Raw genomic sequence first — 23,518 nt, forward strand, 5'->3', positions numbered from 1 at the left:
TGGATGTTGTGACATTTCAGTAGAAGCCTGATAAGACAATTGTCTTGCACAACACTGTAGATCTATATGAAAAGTTAACTGATAGGTGAAATGCTACCGGAATAGGAAAAATGAAGTGCTGGATATACTTCTGCCTGTGGGAAGGAAAGATCCCAGGCACAGGTAGCTGCAGATCTGACTTGCTGTAGATATTTTTAATAATTTGAGAAAAAGCTGAGTATTCAAATGTTGAGTTTAGTTCATCAGAGGACTTGCATTTAAAGAGAAGTCCTCTGACACTTTCCATTGCTGCTTGGCCAAAAGAGATTTGTAAATTCAGTTTATGTGCTGCACTTGAAATCTTTGTTGTCTTCTTTATCCTTTTTTACACTATTTGCCCAGCGTTCCCAGATACATTTTAATTTTTCTACCCTGCTGCAGTTTAAACAAGGGTGATGGAACAAGGCCAGACTGCTCTAGCACAGGGCATCCACTCCCTCTTCCTTCATATCCCACAGACTGAAGATCCTGCAATCTCTTAACACTAACCTACACAGTAAGGTGAAGTAATTAATCTTCTTACTAAGTATTAATCCTCAGTGCTCTCCCTCATAATTTCTTAAGGTGTTTGTCCTAAACTGCCCATTTTGGATGGCACTTCTTCAGAAAGGTGCCTGATCCTACCTATTTTCTGTACTTGCCTATCATTATTGACAAAGCATATCAGGGAATCATCCTATTAACATACAAGACATTAAAATACAATAAATAGTAGTGAACTAGCAGGGCTTATTTTAGTCTAAGAACAGTGAGATTAAAGAGCATCTGTGGACCTCTGCAAAGAAAGCCATGATGGGGATTATCAACCCAACACAGACCAAGTGTACTCAAAGCAGTTAGAATAGGAAGTTGCTGTGTAAAAAGCCATCCCAGTCACAGCTTCCACAGTTTCACAGCTCCAGCCCCTCTCATATCCTGTTCTCTCTTCATGAGATGCTTTGTAGCCCAGAGATTAGTAACAGTTGTGAGTTCAAAGACAAAAGTAAAGGGAACTACTTCAGTTACTCCAGCCAAAATGTAACACAGATGTCTTATGAAGTATACTCACTGTTCAGTCACCATCTATTCCAGGATTAGAACTGACATTATCTGAAACTTTGATCTTTTTTAATTCATTTAGTTTACTTTGTATAAAAACACACATCTGTATATACAAGAGTGATGGGAAACAAATATTTACATATGATTAAATACATTAAGTCTCAGTACAGACGCTCACCTTTGCCAAAGAAATGATGCTAAAATCTGTTTCCTTGAAAATTTTTAGTCTCCTAGACATTGTTGGACCTATCCTCTTACCACAGCACAGTTCTATAATAGAGCTTCTAAAAACTACTCCATTTACTGTGAAATACGTTACATATTAGACATGAGTAATGACTGCAAGCACATGCAATCCTAACCCTGAAAGAGGTAACAACAGTCAAGGCACAGTATTTCTTTTTGTACTACTGTGCAGTCATCTAGGTATTAACTTGTAAAGACAAAAAAAAAGGAAGCTGGCTCTACTGTTTTCTGGTAGCCTATACTGATCTTTAAAGTTTAGTCAAATATAACATATGAAAACATGAGAGAAATAAAGATCCTGTAATGTACAGATATATTGTCCAGGAACCCCCAGAAAGCATAATTGTATGAAATTATGAAACATGAAATATCAGATGGTAAGATGTGGCTGCTTGAATCCTTGTTCACAACAGCACACTGAAAGTAAACACATGCAACTATTAAATATGTGGGTTTAGAAATATTACTACAAATAAGCACAGCTGACCTGTGGAATAGCAGGGACCAAAGTCAAATTTGTGTGACGATTTTCTAAGAACTGCAATATTGTATCAAATCTGGTGTTTCCAATATGCTCTACTGCCAACTTTTTGACTGTTTATTAAAAAATACTATGCTCAAGGGTGAAGTTGGTAAAAAAAAACAGCCACCCAACTCAGTAATAAACAAAGGTGCATTGGGAGAACTAGACATTCTCCAAACTCTTTAGAGGCATGCTTAATGTAAATGAGCACTTAGTAGTTTACTATAAAACTGCCCACATACATAAAGCATGTGCACAATTCATGAGGTCTCAAGGGAAGTGCTTTAATAAAAGAGCAAAAAATGAGAGTTAATCATTAAATACGCTTGTTGGCTATCAGATCCTATTGCTATATGTAGGCTTTCATATCTTATCAGTGTAATAGCAAAACCAGAAACACTTAAAGGATCAAAGACTAAATAAGTAAGGACATTCTCATGTATGTTACTGAATTAAGAGGGGAGATGAAGGTTTAAGAAAAAAGACTGAGCACCCTGAACAAGAGTCCTGCTGAATTTCCAATTGGAAAATACTACATGAGAAATTCATGTGCTGAGTGCAATTCTCCTCCGTCGAAGGGGGTAGCGCCTTCTTTCTGATGCATCTACAGGTTTTTTTCTTTTTAGCAAAACACAAGATTTTTTACTGTTATCAGTGTCTGTTGGTGTGACTTCTCCTGGTGATAGGAAGTTTTGCACATTCTCTTCCTCCTTTGCTTTGCAACCAGCAAAGACTTCTTGCCGCAGCTTGCAGAGTTCCAAGGTTGGCTGCCAGGTCAGTGCTTGGGAAAAACCTTCTGCTCTTTCTATTAGCACCGGGAGAGACTGCAAAAACAAACGCAGGGATCTCAGGTTATATGGGAAAAGTAATGGCTACAATGAATGAATGATGTTAATTAGATTCTGACAGGCACAAAAGCTTCAGGGTCTGTCTGCAGAGGTGATCCTGAGGGTGGTGAAGGCTGGGAACTTGGAGCTGGCAGCCTCAAAGTGACCAGGCTCTGCACTCAGAGACCATGCAAAGAGTATGCAGTGTTTAACTCTTCTTAAGATCTCTAAGCTGAATAAATATCACATGAACGCTACAGTTCATGTCTAAGATGGTACTAAAGTAATAAATGTCACATTCTATATAAAGCTGTACTGGTCTTCAGAAGCTGTTTTATTTTTCAGCTGCTGCAGAGTCTAAAATCTCTGTAAAAAATCTCCTACAGCCACAGGGTAGTCTTCCCTCCTACCATGTGGGGGGGAATACTTTAAGATAAAACTTCAGCAGTCCAAGCTTAAAGATGTATTTGCTCCCAAAGTATACATGCAGGCTTTTTTATATAAAACTATAACCAAGATGAGTTAGAACTTCTGTTTCATGACTTATTGTCAGATGAAGAAGAGAAAATAATATCCTCTTGGAGTACACAGAGATCTCACCTTCATTGCTCCACTGATCTGCTTGGATGCCATCTCTGTCACCTGCTTCAGATTTGCGATGTAAGCATCTACAGAAAAACAGAGCCTGAATAAACTTAAGAAACATAATTCCCTCCTCCCATTACTTGCTGTAAACTTCCTAGAAATCAGACAGAAAAGCAGCACACTTCCTGTACCAAAATTAAACCTACAACACATCTCTCTAGTTACAGTGTTAGGAATTACAGTTTAAGTGTTTTATCTTACTGTTACTTCTCTTAACTGCTCAAAATGAAGGTGTGTCTAGAAGTCTCAACTACAGCAATCCACAAAGTTCTTCACTAGAAAACCTACAGTTTATATAAATCATAAGACACAAAGACAGTATTTTACATAAAGGAAAAGAACAGTTATAAAGTGAAAAAAAAAAAAAGTACCTGTTTCTACATTTTTCAAGCTCCTATTTCATTTAATAAAAATGCACAAAAGAAGAATAAACACAACTGGAAAAAATTAAGATGAAGAAAACCCATTTTAAGGAGATGAAAAAGTACAATCCTACTGCTCCGGCTTGGTAGCATTCAGTCAGCTTTTACAATAAGAACTACATTTTTCTTCTGGCTTAACTTACTAAATATTAACACCATGAATAAAAAGAACCAGGTGTAACCATAAACTGCATTAATTCTGCTGGGTTAACTAAAAAAAAAAAAAAAAAAAAAAAAGAAAGAAAAAGAAGCTTTCAGGAATACTGAAACAAACAGCAGGTATAGAATACTTGGAGAAAATGGCATATATTTGTTTGCAGTAGCAAGATCATCACCACAGCATGTTTTTGATTATTGATTTAAAAACACAATCATAATGCTTCCCTCAAAATTAAACTCTTTAAGTTACTAAAAAACTGTTCTGCATGTTCTCCACCATTATTCTGTCTGCAATGCTATGCCATTAATGAAGGCTTAAAATCTGCAGAAAAGCAAGTACACCCCTGGGAACTAAGGAGCCTCATCTCCACTACTACTATTTTTCTGCAGCAGGCTACAAGGTGCACAAAGCCCTAGACCCTTTCACAGCTACAGACAGGTTAAACACACCATTCTGCTTTTCAGTCAATCTCATCAGTGCTAGTGAAGACAACTGAAGTCAATCACTGTATTCTAAAGCAAGGTGACAGTGATTCCCCCACTGAAACAAAGTAAGCAGCAAGAGAGGGTGCTTTGTTAGATGGTCAGCAGACCCAATGTGGTCCTCAGACAGGAATGCATAAACCCTGCATGGACCTGGACACTAAAATGCAAAATCATCCAGAGTTTCAAAGCAAAACCAGTCCAACAGCAGCACCTTTAAGCACACCACAGAGGCCTGTGAATGGGCATTTGCTAAAAGAAGGATGTGCCCATGATGAAGCAACCTCTCAGTAGACTAGTGGGACCAGAAGACTAGCTATCCTATCAAATGGCAAGGAAAAAGTTAAGTAAAAATTAATACTTAGATTATTCCTGTTATAAAGGATAGCTGACACACAGTTATAATAAAATTTGCCTGCAGTTTAGCTTCACATGGACAGCACTACATTCCTCAGTGTAAAAGGCTTTCCAAAACATAGGGAAATGAAAAAAGGAAATGAAAGGTATTGAGTAATCTAAACATTTTAGTTTCTGGCCACTGTACTTGCTAAACTGGGACACATAGACTTCCCAAAGACTACATAACACTAAAATTCAGCACAAACTCTATGCTGTCTTGGCTAGGAGTTAGCTGGTTCCTAAACTATAAAGGCAATCCCTTAGTGCAAGCTGTTACTAACTTGCAAGATGCAGAAAAACAGAGATCTGGACACTAGTAGCCAAAAGAAAGCCAGATATGAAGTGGCACTCATTCCTGCTCCTGTTAGCTGCTTTGCTGCACAGACTGGCATTTCTGGAAGCAATGTCCCCTGGTTACAAAGAGGAAATGGTGCCTCGAGTAAAGGCAGACCAGAAGGGTGAGAAATGAAAGGTTAAGCTCAGCTTCCAAAATTTTAACACCATTGCTTATTACACCAGCTTAACATTATGTGCAGTAATCCATAGGATTCTGGAATCACAGTTTTCAAAGCAGAACACAGAAATTCTGTCATTTTTCAATGTTTAAGAACAGGCAAGGCAGAACTTTCAATTTCTTAAGGCCAGCCTCAAGAAAGCACATCCTAACCATCAACTGCAAAATACACCAGTTTGTTCCAAGGAGTTGGTGCAAGGAATAACCTTTCAAAAGAATGTGGGAAAATTATGAGCTGTTTTCAACTTTGTTTCTTCACCAAACTTTACTAATAACAAAGGAAAGACAAAATCTGCTGCCTACTTTGCAGTTAGGAGTCAACATTGTCATCACTGAATACAACTCGACTGCTTTCAATTCCCTGAAGAAAGTGACTGATTAGGAACAGAGACTGAAGCATTTCTAGTATTCATGTAAAAAAAACACTAGGATGGTCAAAATATATTTCAGTGATCCATCTAGTTCCCCTTCTGGCCTCCACCAATGGTGAAGGAAAGAGGTAAGATAACTTAGGAAAGGTAAATCTGTGGCAACTTCTACCCGATACCCAGACAGCAGACAACTTTTGCCTTTATGTGCAGTGACTAAAAACAGACAGCACTTAAAAGGAGAAAAATGGAGACAATAAATTGATGGAGCAATACATTCAGTTATGACAAACTTGTGGTATTTTATTTAATTATTTAAACAGTCAATAATTTTAAACAAGTTTCCTCAGTACAGCTGCCCTCCCCATGAAATCCTTACCTTGAGAAGGCTGTGACCTTATTTCTTCGGGTGTTACGACAGGCTTATACAGCTTCTGCATATTCAAAAAAACCCAAAAATTCTTAAATAGTTTTCTGGCTTAACAGGTATCTATTATACACACAGCAGTCAGAAAAATGGAGAAAGACTAATACAAATGAAATGGTGGTGAAATTATTTAGATAAGCAATGTCTTAGAGACAGTTTATAGATACTCAGCTACTGGAAATAGTGTTGTGGTTAACACGGTTAAGTTCACTGTAAACACGTCTCCAAAATCTGCTTTAATTTGCAGAATTGTAATTATTAGAGCTTGAGAACTAAACTGAAATCCAGGCATTTTGGAAGAAGCATTGCCACTTGCTGTACATCTGAGGAAAAAGAGATGTTCTGACTTCTAAGAAGCCATCCATAAAACCTGTGAGCTTTCACAGAGAAGCAGACTTAAACAAAGGGTACATTAACACAAAAAGCTAAGAAAAAGAAAGCTATTAAATGGCCTTTGTGATTACTTTTGCATAAGTAAGAGCACTCTTCTTCACAAACAAGGCTCTCTGGCTTTTTTTGGTCTTACTGAGTCCTCTGACGTCGCATCAGTTACCTGTGACATTAAGTTAGCTAACAATACATAATGAATACAAGTAATATTTAGTCATATTAAAGATGGAATTAGAAGCAACTTCCAGGGAAGAAGGAAACAAAGACATGGGAATACAATTTATATCATCTGCAAATCAGTACTTTTCTCCACTTCAGGAGCTGTCCCTCAGCCTCTTCAACCAAAAGCAAGTAAAAGGAAGGTTAATTATTCCCCCCCTATAGTTCTACTACAGCAAATTTTTCACAGCTCACACATCTTCCTAGCAAGTTTACAGTAACAGCCCCAACTAGAAGAGCAAACATTGTTTCCATTATTCTCAAACATGACTGAAACACTACAGGCTGATCTCTTGCTTTGGCTATTATAGGGAGAGCACCACAATAAATATGTACCTCCCTCCAGATAAGATGCAGTTAAATACCACATCTGCATTGCTGCTCTTTGTGCCTCAGAAAACATGCATCACAGGAGTAGCTGGGGTCAAAAGAATTCTAAAGACATAAAAAATCCTCAACCAAAAGTAGAAAAAACACCAGCACATTTGCAGAAGTAGCTGAGGGGAAAAAAGCCACTTAATTTACAGAGCTAAACTAAACCCCTTCTATATTGTGCAGACACTTTTAATTAAATAATAATCTAGTTGTGGTAGTATAAAATTTAAAGAGAAATAGAAACAAGGTAGCATGAGAGGCATTCTAATCCACTTCGGGACTCAAATAGAACATGGTTTTCCTTTAGCAGAAAGATTAAAAGGTCTTGTTAAATCTTGGTGTCATGCAGTAGCATATTTTATTTTAGTTTAAGGTTTTTTTGTTTGTTTTACATACTATGTAAAGAGAGAGCACAAAAGGCAACACATGTTGGAAAATACCTAAGGCTTGGAGCAAATATATACACATGCACTTTTACTTACTGTAAACAATCTATGCCTGACTAACCTAGAGAGTTACTTTTGTTGCCTTTAGTCCTCAGAAATGCAATGCAGGTTCTAAAAATTCTAAAAAAAAATAATTTCAAAAAAACCCAGTTTTATTTACAATAGAATCATAGAGGAGCTGAAGGTGGGATGGGCCTCTAAATACATCCTAGCCCAACCCTCTTTTGAAGGCAGGGCCAACTAGAGCAGGGCTCATCCAGTGAGGTTTTGAATACCTCTGTAAGTTTTTTCAAGAATGGAGACTCTTCTGGTCAACCTGTGCCAGTGTCCGACCACCCTCAAAGTTCTTTTTTTTAAAGGCTAAATGGAATTTCCTATATTTCCATTTGTACCTCTTGTCCTTTTTTCCAAAGGAAACTGACTTGCTGATTTATTACCAAGTAAGCAAAAGCCAGGCCTAACGTAACTGCAGGGAAGAAATTTAGCAACTGAGGACGTGACTGGGCTCTTTAATGCCAGTAATTACTTCACACTCAATGTAAAAAAAGAACAGAGAAATTAAAGCAACTATTCATTAACCCACATGACCTTTTTCTTTCTTTACCAAAAGTACTTACTCAATGTTGTTACTGGCTCAACAGAAGTGCTTAGGAAAACATAGACATCTTTTGAACAGTCATATACTGCACATGATAATATAATATCTATCTGTATGTACGTAACATTTGGTACTTCAGCTAGCCTTCAGCCAAGGATTTCATTAATCTGGATCTTGATAAATAGGTGTACACTGCATGTAAACTGTGAGTCACCCTGTTGAAGCATTCTGCTTGGGTAACTTGCTGGACTGTGCCACAGGCCCAATTTACTCATTTTGTAGTAACCCTCATTTTGTTGAGGAACAAATGAATGCAAAGAAACAATTTCATTACATGGCAAAGAATCAAAAGCAACTACAGGATTTTAAAAGTCAATATTGAATTATTTCTTTCTTCAAGTTTACACAGTCAGCAGGTATAATACACAAGAAAAATATCTTAGAAAATGTTTAGAAACCTTTAGAAAAAGATTTTCTAAAAATCTTAGGTTACTCACCAACATCTCTTGCTCTGCTTTCATGGCTTGGATAGCATGCACCAGTATCTTTTTAGGCCACTGCTTACGCTTTGTTGCTGTCTCTACTATTAGGTCATCACATTGATCTTCAAGAATTCTCATGTTGGAACCTAAAAATGAGACACACATAAAACTTATTGTAGAAATTCATGTATGTTTTTTTTTTTATATTTGAGACAAAGTTATAAGGAAACAACTGCTTTAGATCTGAAATAAGAAACCACGGACGACCATCAAAGAAGAGCCAAATACACGGATCTCCTTGTTAAGGCAACACAGAAATTGGAGCACAACTGCATGTTGGCCAGTTACTTTTGAAGTAAATGTGCTGGGGGGTGGGGGGAGATGTAGAACCATCTGGGGAGAAAAATAAGAAACTTATTTCTCCATGAAATCTGAAACGATGAAAGAAGTCTCACAAAGAAATTGCTGTCTTTTGAGATAACTTGTTTTTCAACTGAAGAAAAGTAATGCAAGATGGAGCTAGAAAATTGGTTTATCTGTGCAATTTACAAGCATTTACTGATAACTGTACACACTGTAATTTGAAGCATAACTGATTTTATATCACAGATCAAAACTAAGCAGTTTAATATGACAATATGAAACCCAGTTCCTGGACAGTATCTGGAATTACTTAGTCATATGGAGCTTCCAGAAGAACCCAAAACCCAAACAACAAAACCAAAACATGTCTACAGGTCTGCTTTCAGCATCTGAGGCTCAACTGACTGTATGTGGTAGGAGCTTTTACACCTTGCTTTTCCAGTCCTAAGATTAGACTAAATACCTAGAACATATTTGCAGTTTTTGACTGAAGTGCTGACTTAGCTTCTCCCAGACTGCAATTAAAGTTCACTATTTTAAAAGCTTAAGATAGTATTTTAAAATTGGTTTCAAAATTTAGACAAGTATATGCCTTCACTTTCCTGACACCATGAGATCATTACAAACTACAAAACAATTATAGAAGAAAACAGAATTAACCAGTCAATATTATACCCTGGGTGTAGAGAAGTAGGCACACTTCTATATTCATCCATCTGCACACTCCTTTAATTTTCCTCCCCAGTGGAAACTTGAAACATTGACACTAGTTTTTCTTTTTTATTTTTTTATCTAATTTTGCAAACTCCTTGGCATTTAAATTCACTGTTCCCACCAACACGTTGAGCACAACTTGCAAGCCACCCAGTATTTTCAACCTAGTGGTAAAGAACGGATTTTGAGCACCCTCTCTTGGTCACACTGTGCAGAATCAGGACATTGTAAACCTCAGGCAGAGTCAAGGTTTTAAAGAGTCTGTGGGTTTGTTTTGTTTATTTGTTTTAGGGTCACCATGAAACCATTTAGGTATAGATAAAAGATCTGAGCCACTGGTCTACGTAAATACTGAAGGCACAAAATGCCAGATCACATGGTGACTCAAACTGCATTATAGATAGGCACAAATAAATTTACGTCAAATTAAAAAGAGCAATACAGCCCTTACACCTGCTTTATGCCAGCTGCAGGAAGATGACAGCATCTCAGCTGGCATAGTTAGACTTGTACAGATACAGGCTAATATAAAATAAAATCCATCTGGACAAAGTTTTCCTGTTAAAAATTTTTGACCAAGTTTGAATTTAGTTAAGAGAGCCCAAATCAGTATTTTGCATGGTAAGATCAGTCGATTTTTGACCTTGTAATCAAAGGATTTGGGAACTTTTTTTATTCTAGAGCTAAAAATGCAGAGGCTTCCTGACCGAAAAACAGTTTGAGGAGCTATTTATCCACAGCCAGTTCAATATATCTGTATTTTCAATTTTGTGCAACTGTAAAAAGCATGAAGTTGCAGGCAAAGAATATCTAATGCTAACAGAGACAAAAAAATGAATTGTACCAAAATTACACCAGATTACCAAGAATGTCCACTACTATTATTCAAAAGACAGTAATTATAAACATACTATATATATTACATACGAAGTTATTATTATTAATTATATTATAATATAATATATTAATTATTATAATATTATTTAATAATTATTATTAATATTATTTAATAATAATCTTGAAATAATAACTTTATTTGTATATTAAATAGTAGCAGCAGACATACCACTTGGGTCTGTTGACAGGAAAAGATTTTGGCCAATGTCCCCAACACAAGATTATTCAGGTTGGAAGGACCTTCAGGAGGTTTCTTCTGACTCAAGACTCCTGCTCACAGCAGAGTTAGCACCCAGTTCATACAAGGTTGCTGAGGACTTTTCATCCAGTTGTTCTGGAAGCCTCCAGTGCTGGAGACTAAACAAGCTCTCTGGGCAACCTTTTCCAATGCTCAGTTATCCTAGTAGAGTCTTATTGCTTCCTTACATCAAGACAGAAAGTCTTCTGTTAATTTATGTTTATTTATGTTAATTTATGACTCTAGCCTCCATGCACCTCAATAAATAGCCTGGCTCCATATTCTCAGAAACCTCCTTATGGTTACTGGAAGGCTGACTTGTCTTCTCTGAGCTAATGAAGCCCACTGCCTTCAGTCTCAACTCCCAGGGCAAGTGCTCCAGTCCTTTGGTCACCTTGGCAGACTCTGATGAACTCAGTCCAGTTTAATAACAATTTCCCTACAATGGGGAGTCCAAAAATGAGTGCACTACTCCAGGTCTGCTTTAGTAAGTGCAGTGTAAAGGCAAATAATAATTTGCTTGAACCTAGTGACATGTTAACAAAGGACACCAGGCTGGCTCAGGGTTAGCCCTGAGGACCCCCAGGTCCTTTTCATACTGCAGCACTGCAGGAAGTTACCCCTCCCCAGATTTAGAGCTTTGCTTGCTGAATTTAATGAGATTCCTACAGATGTGTTTCTCTAGCCCATTTACATTCCCCTGAATAGGCCTGCCCTTCAGCATACTCACTGCATGTTAGTTTGGCTGATGTCACCTTCCATCATCTCCTCAGTCATGGATAAAGACATTAAAGACACCTGAGGAACTCAGGCTGCAATCAGCCCTGAGGCAAAAATAAGAACCATTAAACACTACCCTCTGAGCTGAAAGATCCAGCCAGGCTTCTCATGTACCTGGACCATAACACCCATCCTAGTTTGGATGCTCTGGAACACTGTGCCATTGAATATTGGAGCAATTCCAATGGAAGAACACTGAGGAGTTGGCATCCACATGATGTGTGTGTACGTGATGTGTGAGAAGCAGCTGAGGGAGCTGGGTTTGTTCAGCCTGGAGAAGGCTAAGGGGAAATTTAACTGCTACACTCAGCTACCTAAAGGGCGGTTTCAGAGAGGACAAAACCAGGCTTTTCTCAGAGGTGTGCAGCAAGAGGATGAGAGACAGCAGGTATGCTGCAGCAAAGGAAATTCCAGCAGGACTCAAGGATGAAAATGATCACAAACACATTGGTCAAACACAGAAAATGACTGCCCAGAGAAGTTGTGAAGCCTCCTAAATATGAATCCTGTTGCAGTGTTCTAGTTTTAAAAATAGTTCAACTTATCCTATTCCATTAAATTTTGAATGCTTCCTTTATTTTGATAAAAGAAGCCAACCAAATAGAACACGCTATTTCCTAATATCCAAAATGAAATATCTAACTTTGTAATACTGACTTTAAAAGTTTGCTGTAGTCTTTCTGGCAAGACAGCTGCCATTAATTCAGTTAGACCTTTATTTTATTTTATTGGATACACTAAGCTCTCTCTCTAAGCTACTCTCATCCAGTAGTGAAAAGCAGGAACCATACTAGTGACAGCTGGAACTTCTGCCTCAAGATCTACCAGGATATTGAAAGAAGTGTCAAATACAGCAATGGTACTTCAGACAAAGCACTTTCACCTTCACTTTTCTCTTGCATACAGATCCCTACGTGTCTTGGCTACCCTTTTCCTCCTTTATGAATGCTGCTCTGCAAGAACTGTGCTCCTGCAGTGCAGCACTTTTCACACAGACACATCTGAGATGGAGTTTGACCTTACCCGCTCCGTGAGCATCGCTATTGCAGCAGACAGCTGAGGAAAACAACCCTGCCCGATTCCAAACAGCATATGCAGAAACCAACCAAAACCCCCCAAGCAGGAAACGAATAGAAACCAGCGCATACCGCTCCGCGACTCCGAGTCGCCCCAAGTCTCCTCCCAGGGCTCCCCATTGATGGTAACGTTCTCCCGCACCGCCGTTTCGAAGTTCTGCAATACACGAGAGAGCCTGAGAATCCATACCTCAGGCTCAGGAAAGCAACATCTCCAGACGGAAAGGCCCCTCCTGCCTCCCCGCCCTACGCGGGTTCGCCACCTCAGGGAAAACGGCGACATAAAATCGATACGCTCAGGGCAGGCACCCCCGGGACGCCTCAGCTTTGTGCCGGGCTCCTGGCTGCAGCCTAGAGCCGAGGCCTGGCAGCACCGCGCTTTCCTACGCCCCGCTACCCCCTCAGCCTCACCCAGAACGCGTCTCCGGCAGCGTCGGCTGCACCCGGCTGCCCCTCCGCTAGGCCCCGCACGAAGGGGGCGCAGAGCGCCATCACTTCGCCCAGACTGTGCCGGGAGCAGCACCGCACTCTCGGGTCCTGCTTGCTAGCGGGGGCGGCCGGGCTGAGGGGAGGCCCCGCACCCGCCTCTCCCGCCGGCGGCAACACGGGCAGCGCTGGACCTGCCGCCATTTCCCGCCTTGGACGCAGGGAAAATGCCGGCCCGGAAGCGGAATCCGCCACCTCTCCACCCCTTCCCCTCAGCTTCGGGTGCGGCATGGCGGCTGCGGGACCGGTGGATTGTCACTGCCACCTCGCCGCGCCCTGCTTCCAGGCGGTAAGGCGCGGAGGGGCGGGAGCGGGTGGCAGCGGCGGTGGCGGTGGTGGTGGTGGTGGCGGCGGCGGCGGCGGGGATCGCTGAGGCGGTGCACGTCTCTTGCAGGACGTGGCGGAGGTGGTGCGGGCGGCTGAGCAGGTGAGGCGGCCGGCAGCGACCCTCTCCCCGCTCCTTCCTGCCCCCCTGGCTCGGCCCGGCCTCAGCGGAGCGGGGGTTTCTGTTTGCCTCAGGCGGTGGTGTCGGCGCTGGTGGTGGTGTCGGAGCATGCCGGGGAGTTCCGGAGCGTCCTGGCCCTGTCGGAGAGGTGCGAAGCCGGCGAGGGGTTCGGCGCCCACCCGTGTCCCAGCCGCGGGGTCCTCGGCTGGCGGCGGGAGAGCTGACAGGGGACGCGCCGCCTTCTGTCCCGGTCAGCCCGGTTGTTCTTTTTGACCGTAAATCTGAATTTTCTGTTATCTCTCGTGCTGCTGATGCCTGTCCCGTGTCTAGATTCCCGGGGTTTGTTTTGCCGTGCCTGGGGGTTCACCCAGTCCAAGAGATCTCACCAGAGGAGCAGCGCAGTGTTACTTTGAAGGTAAAAAGCGGGCAAGTTAAACCAGCACAGATGTAAAATGTCGGAGAATGCTCTCTAGTGTTCCCGAAAGGTAGGGGTTGTGACCCCTTTGCCATGCCAACCCCATGTTTGAGGGGCCAGTTAGATCGGCCCACAGTTCTGTGCTACCTGCACCAGGGATTCGCTGAGCTACAGGTAAACACACCGGGTGTCCAATAAAACGTTATGTTGATGTGTGGTCACAGAAACACTGTATAAGAAAAAGTTACTGCACAATAAAGTTGAAGCTTGTTTACCAACCATATTGGTTGCTTTAGTTTTCCCTCACCATTTTCCAACAGTAAAATGCTGTTGGGACTGCTCAGGACAGACGACAGGATGCTCTGCTCTGCCTGATTTAACTTCAGATTCCCCCCGTGGTTTTTCTGCACTTCTGTAATACAGAAGACGCAGCGGACCCAGTCCTGGGGTCTCTTAGCACAACCATTTGTCCGTGTTAGGCCTTTGGCAGAATTGTTCATTGACATCATCTGGTCATAGCTCTGCAGTGAAACAGTTTTAAAAATCCCAAGTGAGTGCTTTGCTCACAGTGAGCAGCACATGTTTGCAGATGTCCCTTTGTTAGCATGGCAAGTGAAAGGCAACCATTTCTGCCTCAGCCTGAAAAAATTCAAGAGCTGTCTACAGGTTTTTATGGGCCTTGTCTTCTTTAACTTGAAGTGAAGGGTTATAAAGTAAAGAAGGGAAATCCTGCACATTTCTAAAATCTTCCTGACAAAAAAACCCCAACACAGTAGTAGCAAGTTTTAAGGCACAGAATTTAAGAACAATGAAGGAAACTCCAATTATTAATACCTATAATTTGTCCTTGCAGGATCTGGATGCTGCATTACCTCTTATAGAACTCTACAAAGATAAATTGGTGGGGATTGGAGAAGTAAGTAGAGTTCTGTAACTTGTTAAAATGGCAATGGCTTTGGCAATGCCTGTCACCAGAATTACAAAACTTCAGTGAATTTTGTTTTGTGTATGCAATGAGTATTGATACCAGTCTGACCAAGTGCTAAGTCTGATTTGAAATTCTCTTGATGTGTTTTCCTTCATAGATTTGCCCAGTTCCCTCTTTTCCTTCATTATCATTATTAGGACGTAGGTGGCCTTTCTGGTAGTAGATTTAGGACAAAGAATTATATAAATATGCTATCTTGTCCTGTGCCTGAATGTCTTCTGACCTGTTCTCTGGCACAGTGAAGTGTCAAGACCCATTGTTATCCTCATCCAGATCACTCATGCCTTCTTCCCTGACAAAGTGAAGCTAAGCTGTGATTTCAGCATGCCTCACTGGCTTGTACTGCTCCTTTTCCTTGTGAGCTGTCATCTGTCTGTTTCCATGTGTTTCATTTGTTTATAAGTTAATTGAGGCTTGAAAGCTTTAGTCTGCCTCTTTTCTGTATTGGTACCAGAGGGACTTTTGGCTGATATTTCACAGGCTGCAGAAGAAGCAGTTACTGGCAGAGTTTTGTAGCTAAACTTACTGTGTTTTACTTGTACTTTATATGACAGACTTTGATTGCTCTAACTGCACTTTAAATTTTGCCTGAGCAAGCTAAAATAAAAAATGTATAGAATTAATGGGGAATTTTGCTGAAGATAGAGCTAAAGCTACAGGTTCAGATCAGAAATTTTACTTGTATTTGAGATCTAGATTTGAGATGTACTCTGAAACAATATGCAATAGAATATGAAAACCCAGAAAACCACTTTCATATCAAAATGTTAACTAACTGCACTTGTTAGTAACTGTTTGCCCATAAGCGCTTTCATAGTTGAAAAGCTTATGGTTGACAATAGATTCCTTTCTGAGCTCATTTGAATTGTGGGCTCTAGAATGTATGTTTTGAAATGCTTCCCAGTTTTGAAGCATTTTTGCCTTTATATATGGTATTGTGGCTTAGTCAAGTGTTAGGTATGTAAAATTTTTTCACTTCTCTTCTTATGCTACAGGTTGGACTAGATTTCACTCCCAGATTTGCCAGCATGGATGAAGAGAAGGAAAGACAAAGACAGGTTTTGATCAAGCAGATTGAGGTAGCAAGAAGACTGGATTTACCTTTGTAAGTTTTGTTTATACTAGTAGGAGAATTTGCCAGATCTCTGTAACAAGTAGAAGTATTTCCCAGGATTTTTAATTACTAAAAGCCCACAGAGCTTTTCTTGCATGGATTGAACTGGCATTAGTGTCCTGTCAGTTGTGATTTAATTATAGAATTTTCCCTGTTGGCACTTGAATACAGTGTTCTCTTGTTGCTGTTTCTTCAGTGTAACTGAAATGATACATATATACATCTCTAAGTTTTTTTTCCTATGAAGGGTGTAATACAGGTTTATTATTTTCTTCCAAGCTTCATTTGTGTTTCCTAAAAAAGTATTTTGCTATATTCCCTAATGCTGGGCCTCTCCTTCATGTGCAGAAATGTCCATTCCCGCTCAGCTGGCAGACCAACCATTAATCTCTTGAAGGATCAAGGTATATGTTTAAGGCATTTTTTTCTGTCATGGCATTTGTCAGCAGGATTCCTTCAGCTGTGCCATGTTCTCACATCAGTTTGTGTGTGAAACTTGGGAGGAGAGCTGCAGGGATTCTGTATTCATGCTTTATGGGACTAAGATCCCATTGGAAACTGACATCACAGACCTACTGTAAACTCTGCTTATGGTTTGGTTTGCTTTTTTTTCTCTGAGGTGCTGCAAAGGTGTTGCTCCATGCATTTGATGGGAAGCCATCTGTAGCCATGGAAGGTGTGAAAGCTGGATACTTCTTCTCCATTCCTCCTTCCATTATAAGGAGTGGACAGGTAACACTTAAAGGGTTTTGCTCCTTCATGCTTGGGGATTGCAGGTAATAGCTGACAGGTTATCATGATGGCAAACATGACTGTTTTCACTGTGCAGCTCAAATGTACACTTGCTTTTTTAATTCTGTGTGTTTTGAGGTGGTACTAGCAGTACTCATGTATGGTTGCTGTTGCCTGACACTTCTCAGTAGAAGTTTCAGTTGCTGATAGTATTGCAAGTTTTTGCTTTGGTTAAATTTCTGCCTAGGCCTTTTGCCATACCTGGACTTTTGGGGGGAAATATTGAACAAAATTTCCTGAGAAACAAGGCTAAGGAGGTTTGCTCACAGTTGGCTAAGTTACAGACCTTTGAAAAATTGTGATTATCACAAGGTGTGCCCAGGAAAGAAGCAGCTAAATTGCTTAAAGACAGCATTGGTCAGGTTTAGCCCTTACTGCTTTTTTAATTTCTTCTCTGGACTGCCATAAACTAAGTGAACTTTTTTTGGGGGGTAGCATTCTGTGATGGTAAGTAGCATATCACTTTCTGTGATAAAGCTCAGAAAATGTAAGGTAGAAAAAGGCGTGAATCAAATGGAGGAGGCATGTGGGGTGGATATAGATGGGCATAAGGTTAGGAGCTTGGAAAATGGACAGCAAACTGGAACTGAAGAATAAAAGGAATGGTAAAAAGGTACACATTATATATTGTACATATTACATATATACAGAAAAATAGCAAATTGGAATTGCAGTAGCAGCTCTACATACAGAGTATTTTTTGCAATTTAATGATTAACAATGGATTCAGTGTTTACATAAGGGTATTGCAGATACTTAGAACACTGGATAGTACTAATTAGAAGGGACTTCTCATGCAGCTCCAGGTATTCTTGATTCCATTGTAAAATTGTTGATAAAATGCAGATATTGGCACCAAAGTCTTTTGGCATTTCTTTTAAATGCAGAGGAAATTCTCCCTTCATGTTTTTTTCCCCACAGGTCTAAGAGCATAAAACATTTAATAGCTGTCTTATTTTCTTCAAGAAGCAGAAGCTTGTGAAAATGTTACCTCTGGAAAATATGTGCTTGGAAACTGACTCTCCTGCTCTGGGGCCTGAAAAGCAGGTAAATGATAGTGGGAATGAATGCATATTCTAACCCCCTTACAGAGGTTAGAACCTTACAGAGGTTGCTTTTACTGGCACAAGAGAGTGAAGTAGTATAAGCATTTGGTACAAGGGATGAGAGGGTGCCAAGTGAAAACTTTGAGGTAGGTCGGTGTTCCAGAAGCTGGGAAAGGAAAAGACATTCCAAAAAAGCAAAAGGGGAAAATAATCTAAGAAAAATAGCCACATCTAATTTCTTTGGCATACGTCCCCCAGTGGCTGAAACTGAGTCAGAAAATACCGAATCTGAAACACCTGTGATCTATAGGGGCCAGTAATTTGGTCTGTTTTTCTTTTTCAGGTGAGAAATGAACCAAAAAATATTTACATTGCTGCAGAATATATTGCCAAAATTAAAGGAATTCCAGTTGAAAAAGTTATAGAAGTGACCACACAGAATGCACTGAAAGTATTCCCCAAACTTCGGAACTTTCTCCCAATGTAGATTGAGAAACTGAAATACATGATATTACAGAAATTATATTTACAGTGTAATTAATAAAACAAACATGCATCTTAAAGTGGAGTTTTGCTGTTGGAAAGTGCAATAAGTGAGCAGTGTTACATAGAGGCATAGGACAAATACAGGAAACTTCTCAAAACCTTTGTTATGCACCATTTTCATCTCTTGGATGTGATGAAAACAGGTTGCTTATTTGCATCTCAAGTTGCTGAGTGAATGCATTGTAAAGAAGAGCACCATAAAATTGTCCCTTTAGTTCCTCAGCTGCTCCTAGTCTGGGAGAGGGATAATGTGCAGTGCTTAATGTCCTCGTTCCTTACTCTCTGCTGACTGATGGTCACACAGTTCTGGGCCCACTCATGATACGCGAGCTCCTGTTGGTACTTGTGGACTGCCTTATGAAACATAAAAAACCCCATCTGGATGGATATTCTCTGTATGTCATGTTGAGTAGGCTCTGTGAGTGGTGCAGAAGCAGCATCTCTGTTTTTTTTTTTTCAAAATACTATTGGGAGGAAAGAATTAGAGCCCTTCTCTCCTTTTCCCTTGTATGCAGTAACAACATGTGCTTAGATCTTGGCTATTTTGAGAAACAGTTGCTTTAATTTTTTAATATATTTTATGTTATTTTTTGAATCGTATTCAAAGGAAAAAGCCTGGATTTGGTCTTACACTAAGGACCTGCTTGTCTGACTGCTCAGTATTGGGAGATAAAGGATTGTGACAGGGAGACAAGCCCAATTTTGTGAGATCTTGGGAGATACCTCTGGCATGGATTCTGATACATTGGCCTAAAAACCAAATCTTGTGCTCTCTCATGGCATCTGTGTATATGTGGCCCATGTGAAATACTGATCAAAATTTGCTTACTGTAAACCAGCAAGGAATATGATGGGTTATGTATGACATTCAGTTGTTCTGAGGGCCACTAGGGTAGCAGAGGCTTTGTCTGTCTAGGGGAAATTTTAGTAGTTCAGTGAAGAAGATACACAGGTATTAACTTTTTCTCGGTTTCTTCTGCATTTTCACCTTAAAAACACATTGTCAGGAGGGTTTAGTTTGGGTTTTTTCTTGCTGTCTTTAGCAGAACAGCTGTGTTTTCCTGTTTTTTGCCTGGAATTAGCTTATTAAGTTTAAGCATATTCCTAAAACAATTTTTGGCCTGCAGCAAACAACCAAACTTGAATTACTTGTATCTATTACAACGTGTGTTCAGAGTAGCAAATACCTAAACCTTTGCTTGCAGAATGTTTGGCTCAAAGTAGTTAAAACCATTGTTACCCTGGTTCTATGTCACCATTTCCCCTAAATTTGGTTAAGGACAGAGTTTGCCTCCAGATGGTGCTAGGGAACAGGTGTGCAGTATTCTTAAGATTATTAATGTGATGTTACTGATTAGTAATTATGTTGTTATTGGAGGTGCTAAAATGGGTAATACCAGGCAGCTTACACATGCTGCCTGTGGGAAAGGAAAGCTTCCAGTATTGCTTGGAAATGCAGATAGGTATGGTGACACTCCTGGTAAACAGGCAGTGTCCAAATGTTTGCTGAGTTTTGCCCTTATTCTCTCTGAAATTTTTAGCCTTGGATGAAAACACTGATTTTGCAAAATGGGGAATATCAAGTATTTAGTCTGCTCAAAATCCCTCTCTTCTGCTACAGGGCAGCTTTTCTGTGCTTTAGGCCTAACCTCACAGTTATAAGATCCTTGGCCTGAGTTCTTGAATCCCTTTTGCTGCTGCTGTAGACCTGCTCATGTCCTGCAGCTCCCAGCTGGGCAGTGGGGACCCTTCGTGGGCCCTGGGGGACTCAGCAGGACCTGCAGCTGCTTGTGATGGCATGGTCAGGGCTGGGGAAAGAGAGGTGGAGTTGCTTCTCCCTGGGTAAGGAAAACCTGGCATCACGGCAGCTGTGGGCAGGGTGAGACTGGCAGGGTGCCCGCGGTGAAACAGACACTCATGGTGTAGGTGGCCTTTCACTCCAGAAAAAGAATTCAGTGTCATTCCCACCCTGTCTCCATGTCTTCCACATCCACCCTTGTAACAGCAAACACGGGTCAGGAGGAGCACTCTGTCCCCGGTGCCACTGGTTTTGCTGCAGAAGCTGCGCCCCAGCCACCAGCAGTCCGTACCAGCAGGGCACAGTTTGTGCTGGAAATGAAGTCATGGCTCAGTGCAGGAAACCCAACCTTTTTAGGCTCTCACTTGATACTGGTGGTAGCTAACGTGTGGGAAGAGGAAGTGTGCTTTCTGAGCTGGAAAACAACACTGATCCCTCAGTAGTCATCCTCTATCTTTACCTCGAAGGAGGGTTTAGCAGAGAGCTTGCTCTTGTGCCTGCAATCCTGGGCTGACACCTGGTCTGTAGGAGCTCAGGAGGGCAGGATAGCTCATGGGGGAGCCATGTGGCTACACATCACAAGAGCTTCCATCTCCACCAAGGCTGGCCTTAGTAATATCAGTGTGTGTGCTGAATTCTGTGGCAGCCTCTCAGGTTGTCTGGACAAGGCATGTTGCCTCCTGCATAGGATGCTGGAGTGGCCAAGGATGTTCTGGGGAAAGGATGCAGTGCAAATTTGCCTGGATACTTTAGGGAATGCCTTGTGGTTAGCTTTAGGGAAACCTAAAAAACCTAAAGGGAAATGAGAGAGGAAGCATGGTAAGTGGAGACCCAAGTTTTCTTTTCAGCCATGCCATTGACTCTGGGAGACACTGAAAGCACTTCTGGTGCTCTGGGAGACACTGGTGACTTCTGTCTCACGGAAATGGAATGCTGCAGATGGTCTGCAGCATTATGGAAAACAGTGCACTTTAGGTGAAAAAGCTCCAACTGATACCTTTAGCCATCACCTTTCCCTGGGATGCTACAATCAACAGATCTGATTGCACCTGTTAAGACTTCTCATTTCTCTTTACACAGTGTGGTAGAAAAATCAAGACAAGTTTGTGATTTCCTTGGCATAGTTGGTGCCTTCAAAGTGCCTTGCTCATTAGCCAGTATTCCTGTTATTGATGCAGCTTTGGCTTGTACAGCTTCTGCCAGAAAAAAAGCCTCATATCATTTGGTTCTTTCCAGGCTTAAAATAATGCACACAGATGCACTGTGTGCACTAGGGACTCCCCCATGTGCAAAGGCTTACAGTGGGTGCACAGCTCAACAAGAGGCATAAATAATGAGGGGGATGCAGGCTGGTGGTAATAATGTGAAGGTACTTTCCACAGGCTAAGATGGAGAGCTTGTAGATCTAGAGATCTTCTAAAGCTGTTTAGATTTAACCCCAAGATGTTTGCAGGACTCCTGGAACAAGACTGAAGTGACACTGACTGAAGGCAAAGCGGCTTGCAAGAGTGGAATGGGTATCATAGAACTAAAAGGTTCAACCTAAATCTCTTTGATCTGAGGAACTCCTCAGATCCTGGAAATCCCCTCTGAGTTCAGGACTGACAGCTAGAGTCTGTCTAAGGGCTCTACTTGTGGTCAGTTAAATAGTTTCTGGAGTGGTGCAGGGGGATCATCCTCCTGGGGCCTTTCTTCTGAAAGCTGTTTTTAGACATGGAAAAACAGGGCCCAAATTGCTAAACTTTGGGGCAAACTGCAAGGGTGATGACGTTTTTCAGATTTCAACATAGGAGAAATGAGGAGATGATCATGGTGCCAAGTGCATGATAAGCTGTTTAATCTTGCTGTTTGTTGTGATAAGAGTTTAAAAAAATTGACCAGACTTTTACTGGAGGTGCTTCCAAAAGGCTCCTATGCAATGTATAGATAGGCTCTTTAGAGGCAAAAGCAAATAAATAATTGGCTGGAAATGCACCTTTCATCACTAATGACCTTCTGCTTTTGTTTGTTTTTTCATTAATGCAGGCTCAAACCTCTGTTCCTGTTGCAGAGCAGGAAAATTAATTTCAGAGAGACCCTGTCTTAGAAAGGTTTTGTTTTACTTCTCTTTGCTTTCTGTATTCAGTACAAAGATACAGCTGAGATCAAAGAAAGGTTAGGAGTTGCCATAGCATCTAGTTGTCTCAGCATTTTCCTCTTCAGCAGGTGGTTATCCATCCGTTCACTTCCCCTGCTGGGGTGGCTTTTCTGTCAAAGTGCATCAGTGGTGGCATGGGCATGATCACCCTCACTGCCCTGCATCAGGGCCCTGCCATGCAGTGAGTGCAAACTGCCTCCTCCAGAGCCTGGCAAATTTTCTTTCCCCCTCTTCAAGCTGTTATGAATGACAAAACAGTGAGAAAACATAGCAAAGATCATGGCCCTGATGATCCTGGGGCAGGAACTGAAACCCTTCTCACCAGATGCTTGATGTTGTGCAGAGAGATGCTGCCAATGGGGAGCCTAGTGCAAACACAGGGGATCAGTGCTACAACTGCACCCAGGTCTGCTGATGAAAATGGTGGTGTGTTTCCCCTGAAAAAGCAGAAATGAAGAGGCACTGGGACAAAGAGTATTGCTGGAGCCAGGTGTAGCCCCTCTCTGCCCTAGAAAACAGCATAATGAGCAGTTCTGGCCTGGTTGCCTCAGAGGGCTTTGGTGCACAGAGCTGCTGGTGTGTGGAGCACTTGTCAAGCAGCAAGAGCATGGGTGGCCTAAAGGAACTTAAGGTAAAGCTGAAAAAAAATGTGTAAAAGTGGCAAATGGCCAGAACAGACCACAGCCAGTTTCAAAGGGCTGTGGTCTGAAGAGTAAGCTACTTCTGCAAGGGTGCCTGGTGACATATCTGTTCTACCAAGGCAACATTCAACGTCAAAATACATTGACTTTACCTGCCATGCCTGGGCATGGTAATGTCTATGTACATTGCCTTCAACACTAGGCAAGGCTTCCCCAGTCTGTGGCTGCATACAGAGCAGCCTGGCCTGCCACGGCACAGCACTGGCACCACGGTGTGGCTGAGAAAACCTCCAGCTTCCTGGCACGGGAGCGAATACAGCTCCCTGAAAGACCATGAAACATCATCAACATGGGGGAAGCAGGGAAACATCCCCATGTTTTGCAAGTAGAGGGGGTGAAACATGGAAAAGTCACAGCACTGGTGATGCGATGGAACTCT

The 23,518-nt window shown here is 41.4% G+C and overlaps 2 protein-coding genes across 5 annotated transcripts; one reads left to right on the forward strand and one right to left on the reverse strand.

The window, feature by feature from the left end:
* Nucleotides 1-1,140: 1,140 nt before the first annotated feature.
* NSL1 (NSL1 component of MIS12 kinetochore complex) lies at nucleotides 1,141-13,410 on the reverse strand. The gene is made up of 6 exons (XM_030448189.1): nucleotides 13,083-13,410; nucleotides 12,744-12,828; nucleotides 8,619-8,749; nucleotides 6,046-6,100; nucleotides 3,277-3,344; nucleotides 1,141-2,673 (listed from the first exon to the last, which is right to left on the reverse strand). Exons 1-6 carry the CDS (start codon nucleotides 13,386-13,388, stop codon nucleotides 2,395-2,397), a joined length of 924 nt encoding a protein of 307 aa, XP_030304049.1. The 5' UTR covers nucleotides 13,389-13,410; the 3' UTR covers nucleotides 1,141-2,394.
* On the forward strand, nucleotides 13,361-18,660 carry TATDN3 (TatD DNase domain containing 3). Of its 4 annotated transcripts, none has more exons than XM_030448190.1 (10): nucleotides 13,361-13,446; nucleotides 13,552-13,584; nucleotides 13,677-13,750; nucleotides 13,933-14,017; nucleotides 14,871-14,933; nucleotides 16,001-16,110; nucleotides 16,468-16,523; nucleotides 16,739-16,851; nucleotides 17,878-17,958; nucleotides 18,301-18,660. In XM_030448190.1, the coding sequence occupies exons 1-10, from the start codon at nucleotides 13,387-13,389 to the stop codon at nucleotides 18,442-18,444; spliced, it is 819 nt and encodes a 272-aa protein (XP_030304050.1). In that variant the 5' UTR covers nucleotides 13,361-13,386; the 3' UTR covers nucleotides 18,445-18,660. The 4 variants fall into 4 exon arrangements, with proteins under 4 accessions (XP_030304050.1, XP_030304051.1, XP_030304052.1 ...); XM_030448191.1 differs by having other exon boundaries at nucleotides 17,881-17,958; nucleotides 18,301-18,511; XM_030448192.1 differs by having other exon boundaries at nucleotides 17,884-17,958; nucleotides 18,301-18,511.
* Nucleotides 18,661-23,518: the final 4,858 nt, after the last annotated feature.

This window comes from Calypte anna, chromosome 3, assembly GCF_003957555.1.
Source record: "Calypte anna isolate BGI_N300 chromosome 3, bCalAnn1_v1.p, whole genome shotgun sequence".
Classification (NCBI taxonomy): domain Eukaryota; kingdom Metazoa; phylum Chordata; class Aves; order Apodiformes; family Trochilidae; genus Calypte; species Calypte anna.